The 15,080-nt window shown below is 52.4% G+C and overlaps 1 protein-coding gene across 6 annotated transcripts in view; it reads left to right on the top strand.

Annotated features, from left to right (window-relative positions):
• The window catches only part of Spns2 (SPNS lysolipid transporter 2, sphingosine-1-phosphate), a 38,605-nt gene that overhangs the window by 5,496 nt on the left and 18,029 nt on the right, over positions 1 to 15,080 (top strand). For all 6 annotated transcript variants that reach the window (XR_015630110.1, XM_087569173.1, XM_087569174.1 and 3 more), the window contains one exon: positions 9,402 to 9,467. Coding sequence is in view for 2 of the 6 variants with exons in the window: in NM_001389255.1 (NP_001376184.1) it covers positions 9,402 to 9,467 (66 nt within the window). In the remaining 4 variants the exon portion in view is untranslated. The remainder of the gene's footprint in view (positions 1 to 9,401; positions 9,468 to 15,080) is intronic.

Genomic DNA, 15,080 nt, shown 5'->3' with positions numbered 1-15,080 from the left:
CCTGCTACATATTGGGCTTTGCCAGACTAAACCCTTTTTGCTATTCAATTCAAGGAGTCTCCTATTCCCAAGTCTAAATTCAGTAATTTTTTTAAAAAAATTTTTGCTGTGTCACTTCAAGGGTGTTGTGGGCACTTGGTCTCAGAAAAAAATTTCTGCTGTCCCTGGCTCTCCCTAGACCTCCGTCTCCCAGTACCATCAAACATGGTCCCTAGGAGCTGCAATCACTGACTTCTGTCTCCCTGTGGATCTTGTCAGTGTCTGCCCTTGTTCCAGAAAGTTTCTTCTTCTCTGACCTGAGCCAGGTGGCTAACACTTGCTTTACTGTTTTAAAAAATTAAATGTAGTTATTCTTTGTGTGCTTTACCATGCTTGCTTGCGTGCCCGTGGGTGGGGTGAGAAGAAGGAATCAGATACCCAGAACTGGAGTTAGAGATGCTTGTGGGTCACCATGTGGGTGCCGGGAACTGAACCTGGGTCCTGAGCAGTGCAAGGGCAACAAGTACTCTCAACCACTGAGCAATCTCTCCAGCAACCTTTCTTCCTCTTTGAAACAGAATCTCGTGCAGTGTAGGCTGGCCTTAAACCTGCCATACAGCTGAGGATGACTTTGAACTCCTGGTCCTCTTGCCTTTACCTCCCAAATGCTGAGATTAGAGATGTCTTCTGCCGTCCCTAGTTTATGCAGTGCCAGGCCAGCACTCTACCAACTGAGCTACAGCCCAGCTCCAGGTTTTAGTTATTTAATTTAATTAAAAATTTTTACATTTATTTATCATGCGTGCACATGTACCAGAGCATGCTTGTGGAAGTCAGAGGACAACTTACAGGGGTTGTTTCTTTCCTTCCACAATGTGGACGCCACAGATTGAACTCTGGTCATTGGGCTGGGTGTCAGCACCTTGACCTGATGAGTCATATCTCCCAGTTTTAAATCGCCTGTTTTTGTTTCCATCACAGCACATGTCCCCTCCATTGGGTCACTATCTCCTCCCAGCCACGAGAGGCTGACATATCTTTGATCTCCGTGTGCATGGGAGACTGCCCCAGGCTTGGGTAGCAGTTAGATGATCCAGCCCTGCCAACCTCAGAACACCTTCTCCGGGATGGGCAGGGCACTGGTTAGCTGGACAAGTGGAGGATCAGGCCCCTGTGCAGAGGCTGAGCCTCAATGCCTGTAGCTCGTTGGTGGATTCTGCCCTTTTATCCTGGCCAGGGTGCACAATGAGCCTGTGAACTGGCATTTCCTGGAAGGAAATGAGAAGAAGTGGGGTGAGGCTGTTCTTGTCTGCCCAGTTTTCAGCCTGGACAATGGGGGGGCCTCCTCATATCAGGTGGAGCCACTTCTGGGCATTCAGGAGGACATTCCAGAATGTACTGTGGTGGCTTTCCCTGTCTCACCTGTGGATAAGGCTGGGCCTGGCCCTGCAGTGAGACCCTGTGAAGCAGAGATCTGGTCTACTTGAAGTCTGGTCCTCTCCTGCTGCTAGGAGGGGGTGAGGAGGCAAAGATAGTGCACTCCCAGAACTGGGGACAGGGAACACAGTGTTGGTCTCTAACTCTCCTTCTGCCCTCAGCTCAGCTGCAGAACTTCCTCCAGTCTGACTGCACCTAGCTGTGGTCTGTCTCTGTGTCACTGTTGAATTGACTGAGTAGACTATGAGGGGGACTGGACCTAGGTAGAGGGGTAGCGTCTGTCAAGGGTATAAGGACAACTGGTACTGTTGAGGGGGACTTGGATTGACAATGTGAGTCCGGGTAAAGCCCCAGAGCTCAGCTAAGCTCTTGCTTGGTCACCCCTGGCTATTGTCCCATATACCTCTGAGATATGGAGGCAAGAGTCCTCCAGGCTCTGTGGTTACTAGTGTAGGACACAGAAGGCTTGAATCAACCCAACTCAGACCTCTTATCTCTTCCCTATGCTCTCTACCCCATGCCTTGGCCTCCTATCACCTTGATGGTCATACTGCCACACCTCTGAGGGTCGAGATAAGGCTGTGGCCACCTTGTCCCTGGCCCCTGGTGATCTGGGGACTTGCTGGTCCAGGCCAGTGCTGTGTGGCTAAGCTAGAAAGGAGTGGCTTGCAGTGCCCCCAAATTGCTAAGGCTGAGTCTGATTCCAGGAAAGGCAGCCCTAAATGATAGAGTAGAACCACAGGCCAGTGGCTGGTCCCACCCACCCTGGCAGGAGTTTGATGAGGAGGGGCATCTCCAAGGCTGTTGGAGGTCTGTGGCAGGTCTCTGAAGCAGGGAAGGGTTTTCGTAGGGTCCAAGACTCCATCCAGGCTAGGGCTCTCCACCAACATGGCTCCAGCCAAAGTCACCCTAGATTGTCCCGATCTTAATGGCTTTAGCTTTGCAGAGTGGTGTCGCAGAGGCAGGCTCACCACATGTGAGTCTAGAACATACCCGGTGAAGTTTTGTCAGGATGCTAGGCCACTTTTTAAATCAGCAGCCGAGGCTCTGAGAAGGGGGCAGAAGAGTTGGTCAGCTTGTTCCTAAAGGACAGGCAGAAGTTGGTCTGAGAGTGTGTATGCCTGGGCTGGGTCCCCAGGCTGTGGCTTCCCGGCCTTAGCCACCCAGAGCCAGGCTCTTGAGCCTCTGTAATTACCAGGGTAGAAGCTGCCAAGCACTGGATGGGAAATACTCCCACAGGGAGCCATTGCGGAGGCCGCCACACAGGACCAGGTTTCTGAGGGGGACGGATGGAGGGCAGTGCGGTGCATCCCCTCAGACCTACGACCTGCTCTTCCAGATATCCACCTCGTCAAAGAAAGGAAAACCGAAAGGACAGTTGTCTGTGCTGGAGCTGTTTCCTGCCCCACTAATCAAAGATCAGAGATAACTGTATGACATGTATGGAGTACCTACCATGTGCCAGGTGCCGTTCTAAACATTTCACATGGATTAACCTGCTCAAGCCTCCTAGCAATCATGGGAAGCAGAATTAAGTCATAAAGATGGAAACTAGCTCAGAGAGGTTAAGTAGCTTTCCTATAGTCACACAGCAGGGAAGATAGAAAAGATAGGGTTTAAACTCAGATGGTCTGGCCCTGTAGTCCATGACCCTGAGGACTCAGCTAAGCTGACTGCTGCTTAGGAAAGGCTGAGGCAGGTGAATGTGTCTTGGGGGACAGGTGTGAGTGCCACACAGACTGTTCTGCATAGTCAAGCAGGAGGAGCCCTCAAAGGGTAGGGCATTTTTTAAATTCTCTTTGGGGGGCGGATGGGGATATATGTAGAATAGGCTGGGATTAAAGGGGTGCAGCACCACACCTAGCAATTGGCCTTTTCTTACATTCCTTTTGAAGACTCTGGTGTCAACAGGATGGGCTTGGCTGGAGGAGGCCTGGCATCCTGAATCTGGGGTTGGTCTCTTGGGGCTACTGGTCATGATGGGGGGTCACCAGGAGCCTCTGGCACAGCCCAGTGGGGCCAGAGAGTGTCCCGGCTCTAGGGTTCCCTGAGGGTCATGGGCTACATCTCAGCAAGCGCCTCAGAGGCCTAAAGGATACCCTGGTGGGGATGACCTTGGAGGACGAGGAGAGTCTTAACGAGCAGTCATGGACATCCCAGGAAGGGGCATGGCTGTGGCTGGGACTGTGAAGGGCCAGTCACATAGGCTACTGATGTGCCTGGCCAGTGACTTTTGACCTCTGTGTTTATTGATTCTTGGTTCTGGGAATCAACCTGGAGCTCGTGCACGCCAGGCAAGTGTTCTGCCTCGGAGCTACAGCCCCGGCCCTATTTTTACTTTAAAAAAGTAATTTTTTTTTTTATCTTTAGACGGGGTTTCCCTATGAAGCCCTGGCTGTCTTGGAACTCACTACATAAACCAGGCTTGCCTCCAATTCAGAGGTCAGTCTGCCTCTGCCTCCCGAGTGGGGGTATTAAAGGCGTGGTGTGCACTGCCGTGCCTGCTCTCTTTACTTTTTATTTTAAGACGCTACCTAGGTTTCCTGAGATGGTTTTAAATCTTTTATCTTCCTGCCCCAGCCTCCCAAGTAACTGGGCTTACTGGTATGCACCACCAGGCCTGACAAGGGATAGCATATTGTAAAGCAGGCATCCTCTGTAAGGGTGACTGAAAGTTCTAGGCAGGTTTACGACCAACCTAATTCTTCCATTCTGTCCATTTATTCAGGAAAGAAATGTGGGTTCAGGAAAGTGTGTAGTCACAGCTAGAGCTTGGTCTGTGTGTGTGTGTGTGTGTGTGTGTGTGTGTCTGTCTGTCTGTCTGTCTGTCTGTCTGTCTGTGTCTGTGTGTGACAGACAAGGCAGGTCACACCAAAATAGAGAACCATAGAAGGCTCTGGGCAGCCATGGGCAGTGAGTTAACACCCTCCAAGCTGAACTGGCACACGGCAAGCACTCTTCACCTTTTTCTGGTCTGCTGTTGTCTCACTGAGCCAGAGGCTGAGTTGGCAGGTCTTGAGGAAGTTTGGGTAACTCTGAAGCACTGCAGAGCTGACATCCACCAGGCCGGCTGCAGCATTAGCCCCCTGAGTCCATGAATAACCTTGAGGGTTCTAGAGGTTCAGTCTAGGATCTGGAACCCAGTTAGTGATGGCTAAGCGTTTGCGAGGTATAGCTGCCCGAGGGATGAGCAGGGGCAAGCAAGGGCTAGAAGCAAGGAAGTGCCAGCTAGGCTACGCACTGAAGAGGAGAAGAAACTGGCTTTAAGGAGGGCTACAGGTGACTCCGAGGGTAGCCTGGGTGTTTGGTAGTGCTGCTAAGGGGTTGGAACCAGATCCACATTACATTACACAGTTGGGGCAGCTGTGGAAAGAGGCTGGGAAAGAAAGACTGGGAAACTGGAGGATAAGAGGAGAGTCAGTGAACCACCAGTAGTGGAGGGTTGGAGGGGGGCGTTGTCCATCCTGAATGAGGACACCATCTGGAGGGCAGAACTCTATTTTTGTCTTGTTTTGTTTGGAGGGTCTCATGTAATCCAGGCCTGCCTTGAACTTGATATATAGCCAAGGATATCCTCCTGGCTCTCATGAGTGATGGGATTAGAAGCATTATGCACCACCATGTTTAGTATATGAAGTGCTGAGGACCAAATTCAAGGCTGTGTGTGTGCTAGGCAGGCAGTCTAGCAACTAAGCCACACCCCCCAGACTCATAGGAGGTGGACAATTTCAAGAGCAGCTTCGGTGAAGGAGGGAGGGGTGCTGGCCAAGCGGACATGTTGGTGTGCACCCACAATCAGGATGCATACGGCATGGAACGCTGGGCGGAGGCAGACACCAAGAAGGGCCTGAAAGCCCAGGTACCAGATAGAGGCTGACGGATGCAGGGTGAGGAGAGGAGAGTCTCCCCCAGAGGGGTGTGATGGCTGTGAATGGATTAGAGAATTCAGGGGTTCTGCTATTCCAGAATATGTGTCCTAGGGAATGGAGACCCTGTGGCCAGGGAGCTCTTGTGAATGTGGGTTGAGGGCTTCCTGGAGAGGTTAGCCTATGGCCGGAATAGGTGGGGGACCCTACTGGGGTGGGACTCTCACCTTGCCCACTGCCTGGCTGGAACTGGTGGGCCAGGAGGCTGGGCTTGGATTGAGCTGTGGGAAGCTGTTCCTGGGCGTGAGGCCCATTCTGTGACCCAGCAAACCTCAGCCTCCAGGAAAGACTAAATGTAAGGCTGTGGTAAAAAAGGGAGGATGTGTGTGCCTGCGCCAGGCTGGAGCCCAGAGGAAAATGTGAGCCAGCTGTGAGCTGCTGTGACACATGCTTCCCGTGCCAGTGGCTCTCCTGATCCCAGGTCACCCTGCCTCCCTCCAGGCCAGAAAGAGCAAATGACCCCTGCTCCCTAAGAAGGTTACTCCAGCCTTACACCCACAGCTCTAGGGCATGTGGCAGAGGGAATTCCAAGCTTCCTTTGCCCAGGCTTCTAGACTTCCCAGGAGTTCCTGGGGACCTTGGATGCCAGTGTGCATGAGGGGAAATGGAGAAAGCTACCTGGAGGCAGAGGCAAATGTCAATCTGGAAAGTGCCAGTAGGGAATGACCAGCTGGAAGGTTCTACATACTTTGATACAATGCCCTTCCCTGAAAGAGGGATCTCTTTACTTCAGGCCTATGCTCTTTCTTTGGTCATAGGTGCACAGCCACAGCCTGGGGGTGTGGGGTGTGGATCCTTTCTCTCACTCCCTCCTGATTACCCATTCCTTTGGCTACCTAACACCGAAGCTGTGACTGCCCTTGTTGTGAGTTCCAGAGCCTCCATGACCTGTGCCCTACCCATGTCCACCCATCAATCTGTACATCCACCCCACCCCCTGGGGAGCATCTCTGTGCTGGGCTCCCAGCTGGGGGCTGCATGTAAAGCAGTAAGAGGCAGGGTGGCAAGAAAGTCACTTTGCTTTTCACCCTAAACTTAGCTGTGTTGGTGACTGTGGTGGAATCTGCGTTTGGTTTTTCTCCTGCCTCCTGACAGAGTCCCAAAAGTCACTGGAATTTTCAAAATGATTAGCATATTTGGCATGCTAATGTTGACTGATGGTAATGCCCCCAGGGAGCCTCAGTATAGGGGCTGGTCACTGAAGGCTGGGACAGAGGGGAGCAGAGCATGTGTGGATTACCCCTGGCCAAGGGTTCCATGAGTCAGGCCTGGTAACAAAGCCTCCGTAAAAATCCTGAAGGACTGGAAGGCGGTGTGCTGGGAGGTCCCCATGGGTGTTCCTGTAGGTGCTGCTTTAGAAGCTGAGGAGGCCTTGTGTCCATCTCCCTGTGTCTCAACGCAGGCATTGTTCTATGTGTGCTCTGAAATCTTTGTCACAGATGGTGTGTGTGTGTGTGTGTGTGTGTGTGTGTGTGTGTGTGTGTGTGTGTGTGTGCATGCACTCGTGCTCCCCTGATTCTGTGAGCTGTGCTAGTCAATGAATTGTATTTGGGATTGTGGAAATCTCACAGAGCAGCCTGGGGTTATGATAAGCACCTGCAATGGGGAACAGCCTTGGGACTAAGTCTTCACCCTGAAGGGTTCTGATAGCTCCTTAGGTGGATACCGTCAGAGCTGAGGTGTTTCTCCCACTTGTGTCTGCTCCAGATGCCATGGCTCGTGTGCTGTGTGGGGACCCCCCTACCTTGACCTTTGCTCACGGAGGCCAACTGTCATGAGAGTGCATTGACAGAATCAAAGCTTGTTTTTTTCCTCTCAGTATTTCAAGACCTGGTTTCAAAGCCCATGCTCAGCCTGCATTGCTATGTCACAGTGGCTTCCTTCCTCTAAGCTTTAGGTTATTCGTGTGCAGAATGGAGGTGACAACTCAAATGCCAGGCAAATGGGAGGATCAGATTTGCCATGAGAGCCTCCCAGTATGAGAATTTACCAGGAAACAATTACTAATACATTAGTTCCCAGTCACGGTGGGTCCCACGAGCTTACCCCCATGACCGTGTGTGTCTTCCCCCATTGACCTAGCCCATCCTCACCCATCTTTGAGATGGGTGCTAGTGTCAGACTGGATCAGCAAGCGCTGGGCACTGAGGGACTGAGGGTGGCAGGAGGGAGAGAAATAAGGGAAGTCTGCTTAGAAGAAGAAGTGTAGAAAGCAGTCTTGAAGGGGTAGCAGGGATCACTATAGTAAGTAAGCCTTGGGCCAGGACAGAGAGGGGGTGTTTGGAGAGAAGTAGGTATTGGGTAGGTTGGGAGGTAAAGCTGTCATTCAAGAAGTGGTATGGGAGGGTAGGGTTGGCAGAACTGTGGACCTGTTTGTTGCCTGTGACCTTAGGAAGGGTTTGCACACTAAGGAGCCAGAGGTGACAGTGTCTGAGAGAGAGGCCTGGCTCATGAGAGAGACTGGGCTGGGTGCTGGGAGGTGAGTGTGGGTGATTCCCCAAGGTTGGTGCTGCCTCTTGGCCTCTGAGGATGGCCAGGTTACCTCTGGTCCCACGTAGTGATTGTGGCCGTCTTCAGGCCTAGCTCCGACTATCCAGTGTTGTGGCAAGGACACTGCCCCATTAGACCTTGGTTATTAAGTCATTAGCTGGGCCTCACACTGCCTCTTCATTATGGTAATTACGGAGAATCCACTCAGGGAATTAGAGAGAAGACTGTTTTCTCCAGGCCGTCAGGGTGCCAGTCACCAGCTAGGCCTGGTTCTACATCCATAGAGATCCCTCAGCTTCCCAGCAGAGTCTAGAGAGGGACGGTGACATTTGGTGCCCCCACCCCATCTACTATACTAGAACCAGACACAGTGCTTAGCAATCCCTGTCTCCCCCTTTCAAGCATATGGTTCAATCTCCTGTACCTCGGTTTCCTTACCTGTTCAATGGGATAACAGTACCCAGAAATACAAACCGCCCATCACTGGTCAAACTGTTATGCCAGATAAAGCTCTAGGGTCCCTAAGGGTCTCTGCTCCCTGTGTGGGCAGCTATTGAAGGGAGGGCGTTGTCTCTTCCTCTTCTCTCCCTAACCCCCTCTCTGTGGTAAAGGACCAAGGCCCACCGGTCCTTCTGTACACAGAGATAAGCCTGTGGGACCTGGGGCTAGGCTTCTGGTGGTATGCTAACTCTGGGTACTTGGCTAAGAGCTACGGAAGCCGTCTGGGGTCTGTAGCCCCCACATAGCCATGGCTCTGTCAGCAGTGAATGGCTTGTAGGTTTTCTTTAGCGTATGTTGACAGAACCACAATGGAGAGCAAAGGTGGTACGCTGGGAAGCAGCCTCTAGAACCTTCCCCAGTCTGAGGCCTGGTCCTATGTCTGCAAACTAGAGTCCTGGTCATGAGAGCAGCTGGCATGAGTGGTATCTGTGTGTGTGTGTGTGTGTGTGTGTGTGTGTGTGAGAGAGAGAGAGAGAGAGAGAGAGAGAGAGAGAGAGAGAGAGAGAGCGAGAGAGCTTGTATAACTGTTGCCTTAAGGAGTTGGGGATTTAGCTCAGTGGTAGAGCACTTGCCTAGCAAGCGCAAGGCCCTGGGTTCAGTCCCCAGCTCCGAAAAAAAGAAAAAAGAAAAAAAATAAATGTTGCCTTAAGCCACCTTGTTCATAGCCATAAGTCTTCTCCATAACTGGCTGTGGCTGCATTCTGCTTCTTATCTGGGGACTTTGTGAATGGCAGAGAGCAGGGTTGAGCCACAGGCAAGCCTAAGGTCAACCTTATTGAGTTACCACAGAGGAGCCTTGCCCTGCTTCATACTTCAGAATCTTTTCATGGCTGATGAGCAGACATCATGTCTAGCGTGAGCCTAGGAGGCCTTCAGTAGGGGTGGGAGGGAAGACTGGAACCCCAAGCTTCCCGGTGGTTTGGCTAGCCTGGGCAAAGTGGAGGTCACAGCAGGGAAGGAATGCAGGAGCTGAGCCAGGCTGGCATGAGGCTGAGGCAGCGTGGGTAATGGGAATGGATATGGGAATGTGTTTGACCTTGCAGTAAGCACCCTCTGTCTCCCCTCTAGGTGTTCTTCTGGACATCCAGCAGCACTTTGGGGTCAAGGACCGGGGCGCTGGCTTGCTGCAGTCAGGTGAGGCCTGTTCCTATTACCTGCCTAGGGTTAGCGACTCTGCTCAGCCTTCATACTAAAGAAGGTGGGCATCGCAGCACAGTTCCACTGTTGCCACCACACAGGCTCTGCCCTTCTGAGCCTCAGCTTCTTTATCTTATGTATGTGAGTCCACTGTTGCTGTCTTCAGACACACCAGGAGAGGGCATCAGACCCCATTCCAGATGGTTGTGAGCCACCATGTGGCTGCTGGGATTTGAACTCAGGACCCCTGGAAGAGCAGTCAGTGCTCTTAACCACTGAACCATCTCCCCAGCCCACTTCTTTACTTATAAAACAAAACACATACTATCTGCCACAAGTGGGCATAAGAGACAACAGAGAGTACAGGGCTAGGTTGAAGCCCACCATGGTGACCCTTCCTTTGGGTTCCAAGGCATCATCGGTACCCAGGATCTTGGCCCAGTTATTAAATAGAGCCACTGATCTGGGTGATGCCAGCGGAGCCTCAGTGGCCTACTCCTGTCACTGCCCCTCCCTCCATGCCTTCACTCTGATCCATTTAGGAATCACCTCTTGAATGACAGACAAGAAATGCCACCACCTGTCAGCTTCTGAGGAACTTGAGGTCCAGAGTCTAGGTTCAGCCTGAGGGTCACTGTCCCTCCTTCCTGGGATCCCAGCCTCCCAAGGACCATCAGAGGCAGGACCTGAGGTCTTCTGCACTTTTGCAAATATAGCAGAGACCGCAGAAGAAACTCATGGTGCAGCTGTCCCAGCCTGTCAGCTCCCCTTCTGGAGATAGAAACTGTGTCTCCCTTATCCTCACCCTCCCTTTCAGGGCCCCTGTAGGATCCGTATTCTTGGCTCCCTGGGCCCCCTGGCTTTGGTTATACCACCATGAGCTCAGCTGGCTCTTGAAGACATGCTGGAGTCTCAATCCAGTATGGGATCCCAGGATGTCTGGTCCCGACTGGGCCCCAGCCTTGCTGTGTGACTCCAGCCTGTCTCTGAGCCCTTGGTTCTGGAGTTCATCTGGCTTTGAGCCCTAGGAAGGCTGATGTGTGGGAGAGCTCTGGTTTGCATTCCAGCCCATGAACCCTTCCCCAGCCTGGCTGTTCTAGGAGGGTGGGGGTGGAGGGAATCTGCCTTGGAACCTGCCTGACCTGTCTGGGTGGCATTCCATATGCACAATGGCCCCTAGAGCTCACGAATGACATGGCACAAAACATGCAGCCTGGGCCCCTCCGTGGGCACCCGGACCCTTGTCCCAGGCAAAAATCCTGAATAGGGTCTATGGCATAGAGAGAGACCCATTGAATGGCTCTAAACACTGAACTAAGTAGGGGCAAGGCTGTGTGGTCTCATGTCCCCATAGTGGTCAGGACCCTACCCCAAAATGTGGCCTCCAGCCAAGCCATGAGCTTAGGCTCTTCCTTCTCCTTCCTGCCCCCTACCCTACCCCTGGCTGGGCTGCCCTGCAGGTCCCTCCAGGCATTAGGCTCTGTACACAGTGATCACCCAGAGGAAGGGGTGCTGGCCAGTGGTAATATGGGAAAAATGGATTACACAACTTTCCTAGACTCTGAGTTCCCAGGAACCTGGGTGAACCCCATCCCTCTGGTCCTAGCCTTGCTGGTGATCTGGAAAGAGTCTGTACCCCAGCTTTCCTCATCAACTACCCTGACTGTGCTCAGTGCTACCTGGCCTCTCAGGGACATGGAGTGAGTATCATCTCCAAAGAATGTGAGAGTCAAGCCCTGTTCTCTTCAGCAGTTACCTCCCAAGCTGGATTCTTGCTTCACGAGAGGACACAGGGTGCCTTCTGATGTCCAGGGACCTGGCTGAAAGTGGACCAGTACCCCCACAAGGATAGTCTCCTTTGATTCTTCCAGAACCCTAAAGGCCATCTGTGCCAAGTTTATTTTCTGGTGAACGAGGTGTCCCAAGGGAGGCAAGCAACTTGTTGAGGTCTCATGGCAGAGGGACCCTGTCTCTGCAGCTGCTACCCTGGTGATTTATGAAGTTTGAGTGTGTGGCGTCACAGGGTCCCCACAGTGGGTACCTTGGGGCCAAGATGAGAACCCCCCAGCTGTCTCAGGGTCTCGTGAGTCCTTGCCTCATGGTCTGGACCTACTGTTGACTGTGACAGGGATGCTCCCTGCAGTGTCCTCACCCTGTCGGCCATTTGAACTAAGAAGCTGGACAAGCTCAACCAGGATGTGACTCAGTGGGTACCAGAGCAAGGCACCTAATTGGCCTGTGCCGCAGGCACCTGTCTCTTCCCTGGGCGCGATAAGGTCTGAGCCAGTAAAGGGCGCCAGCTAGGTGTTGCTGCTTGCCCGGATCAAAGGGCCAGGGCTGAGAACAGCACCAGCTTATTTGTGGGCTCCAGAGGCTTTGGGGCTGGGAGGCATATGAGGAGATAGCGGGCTTAGCTTGGGCTTGCCCTCTCTTTTACCCCCTGGGAAGGCGTCCGTTGTCGGCATCCCTTGCCTCGGTAGCAGCCCACAGTGAAACTCTAGCCACTGGGGGAGCTCCCATAGCCCACACTGAAAGGGTTAGCAGCTACACAACCAGTCACTTGGAACGCCCTGGGCTGGGTGCAGTTCATGCTTAGACCCTGCTGACAAGCAGATCCCCTCTCTCAATGGGAGTAGAAAATTCTATTCAGGTACCTCTCGGGTGCAGGGTCCAGCATGGAAGGCTGGACAGAGGGCAGAGAGTGCATTTGGCCATAACTGGCAGCAGGTGAGAAAGTCTCCCTGAAGAGGGGGCGTTTCAGTGGGGCTTTTTCATACATGGGAAAGGACGTCTGGTCAGTTCATCAGAACATGTCAGAGCCCCACCCCCACCCACCCACCCACACCTTGCTCTCCAAGCTCAAAAAATATGAAGATAAAACCTGCTTAAATTATATAGCCTCACTTGAAAGCTAAAGCTAACAGGGAATTCCCAGGTGCCAGAAGCAAAGAGCTGAAGTCAAAAGCTGGCCTGGGAGACGGAGCTGAAATCATGCTTCAGAGCTCCGGGGGCAGTTGTATATGCTGGGCACTTGGCAGTGTTCATAATGACATTTTCACAAAACCTCAAACACACACACACAGAATGTCAGAGCAGGCTTCCCCTGAATGCTGGTTCTAGAGCTCCTAGCGCACTCTGCTTATCTTCCAGATCTTCCAGGTTGGGGCCTTTTTACCCAAAGCTCAGACCAGTGCCAGCTTAGACTTCCAGGGTCACGAGGCTGACTCAGTTTCCTGCCAGGACTCAGGCAAGGCCCCAGATCCCAAGGTTGTCCAGGCTGGCAGACACCTCAGCTGGTAGAGGTCCCACTCCTAGCAGATGTTGCCCGTCTGCCTCCAACTTCCTGCAGAGAGCCTGGTGCCAGTCCCAGTGGCCTCAGGCCTGCTACACACTCCTTTTCCCATAGAAGCCTTCTGTTTTCAGCGACCCCGGCAAAAACAAGTCCAAGTGGCTCTTTAGGGAAGCCTTCGTGATCCAAAGCTGACATGGACACAGGTGACAGCTCTCCCTGAAGACAAACTCACATTTAAAGTGAATGGTGTACACATCAGGACAGAGTAGGTGAAGAGTATGTGATGTAGTGGTAGAGTGCTTGCCCTGCAGGCACAAGGCCTGGGTTCCATCTTCAGCACTCAGGAAAAAACCAGAGGCCGCAGGCAACTCATCTGTGGGAGAGGCCAGCAGGTGGTCCTGGAAGCAGCCTGGAGAACTACTGACAAAATCTTGTTTTTAAAAGATTTTAAAAATAGGTATAACTGGGGTTGGGGATTTAGCTCAGCGGTAGAGCGCTTGCCTAGCAAGTGCAAGGCCCTGGGTTCGGTCCCCAGCTCCAAAAAAAAGAAAAGAAAAAAAAAATAGGTATAACTAGCCAGGCATGGTAGCTCACAGCTGAAATCCCAAGCATTTAAGAAGGCTGAGGCAAGAGAATTACTATGAATTTCAGGCTAACCTGGACTACAGGATGAATTCTAGGATAGCCTGAGCTAAAGCAAGACATGAGTTAATGAGTAACCCAGACCCAGCTGAAGAGAAAATAAACCAATTAGAAGATGAATCTGAGGAGTCAGCATCAACACAACACAGAGAAGGGGCAGTGGGTGGGATGTTTGTGATGTTACCTGGTCTTTGTGACCTGTGAGCGGTCGGCCGTGGCCTTCTGTACGGGGAGGATGGAGGAAGAGGAGGCAGAAGAATCAGTAAGACATTTTTGTGACTGGCTCGAAGGCCAAGCTAGGGCTCCTGGGTTTTTGTCTTACAGCAACAGGGAGGCAGAGAGGGCTTGAGAGCAGGGCACATCCATGCGGTCATATGCATCAGCATGTTCACACTGTTGGCCCAGTGCAGGGATGGAGGCTGGAAGCTGCTCAGTCAGGGCTTGAGTTTGTGGGGCCACAGGAAGTGCCAGGATGAGGTAGTGGTGGAGGAAGAGCTGGCTCAGAATGAAACCAGACAGCGTCTTCAGGCCCCACTCTTCTCCATCAGGATGAGCCCAGCAATGTGTTCTTCTTCAGCAGACCTCCATGGGTACAGCTAGGCAGCCCCACAGCCCCTCCCAGGGTCCGCTGCTCAGAGAGGCCAGTGTAGGCTTTCTGTCTACAGCACGGAGAGCGGGAGAGCGCCAAGGTGCTGTCCTTCCTGCCTGAGGGCTGAGTGTGGAAGGACCCCAGATGCCACTAATGGGTCTACGTGTGTCCTGTGTCTTCCCCATCGGTTAGAGTGGCCTGGGTTGGACCTGGAGGGCAGAGGCTGCCCACATCTATCTGAGCATCCTCCCTACCCACAGGATGTGGAGGGTGGTGTGTCTTCTCGAAATAGCAGCTGGCTGGAATCTGAACTTGGGGAACAGCCCTGGTTCAGTCAGGTCAGGCAAGGGCAGGAGGTAGGTTCTGTGGCCACAGTGGCTTCTCTCGAAGCTACCTTGCCATCTCACTCTGATACCACTTTCTGGGGCTATGCATGTGTGACGAGAGTGACATCTACCATGGATAGGGTCACAGCATGATTGCCTGTCAGCATGAAGAGCCCCTGTGAGGCCTGCTCCTGCCTTCTAGATGTCTGCACACTGAGTCCTCTTGTCAGCCACAGGAGGTAGATGACACCTCAGGAATGTCATTCAACATGTCATCTGTCCTATTTTTCTTTGGTGGCATTAGGGATAAAACTCAGAACCCTGAACTTGCTAGGCAAGTGCTCTGCCACTCAGTTATGTCCCAAGCATTTTTCATTTTACTTTGACGCAAGATCTTGCTATATATGTATTCCAGGTTGGCCTGGAACCTGCTTAGTGGTAGCACAAATGTTCTCAAACTTGCGATCCTCCTACTTCAGTCTCTTGAGGTCTAGGATTACTTGTGTGCATTATCCATGAAAACACACACACACACACACACACACACACACACACACACACACACACACACACACACCCTTGCTCAGGCTCCTTCTCATTTTTTCTGATGGCCTTAAGCCAACCCTGTGAAGGAGAGTGAGGCTTGGTGCCTGAGCTCTAATGCTGAGCTGGGCTCCTCCCATCAGCAGTAAGTAGCCTGGGTACCCTGCCCCCTCTGCCTGGCTCCTTGCCCTACAGCTTCATTGTCTGAGACCTGTGGG

Source organism: Rattus norvegicus, chromosome 10, assembly GCF_021556685.1.
Source record: "Rattus norvegicus strain SHRSP/BbbUtx chromosome 10, alternate assembly SHRSP_T2T, whole genome shotgun sequence".
Lineage (NCBI taxonomy): Eukaryota > Metazoa > Chordata > Mammalia > Rodentia > Muridae > Rattus > Rattus norvegicus.
Note: the sequence above shows the minus strand (reverse complement) of the source record. Positions and strands in the feature narration are given on the sequence as shown.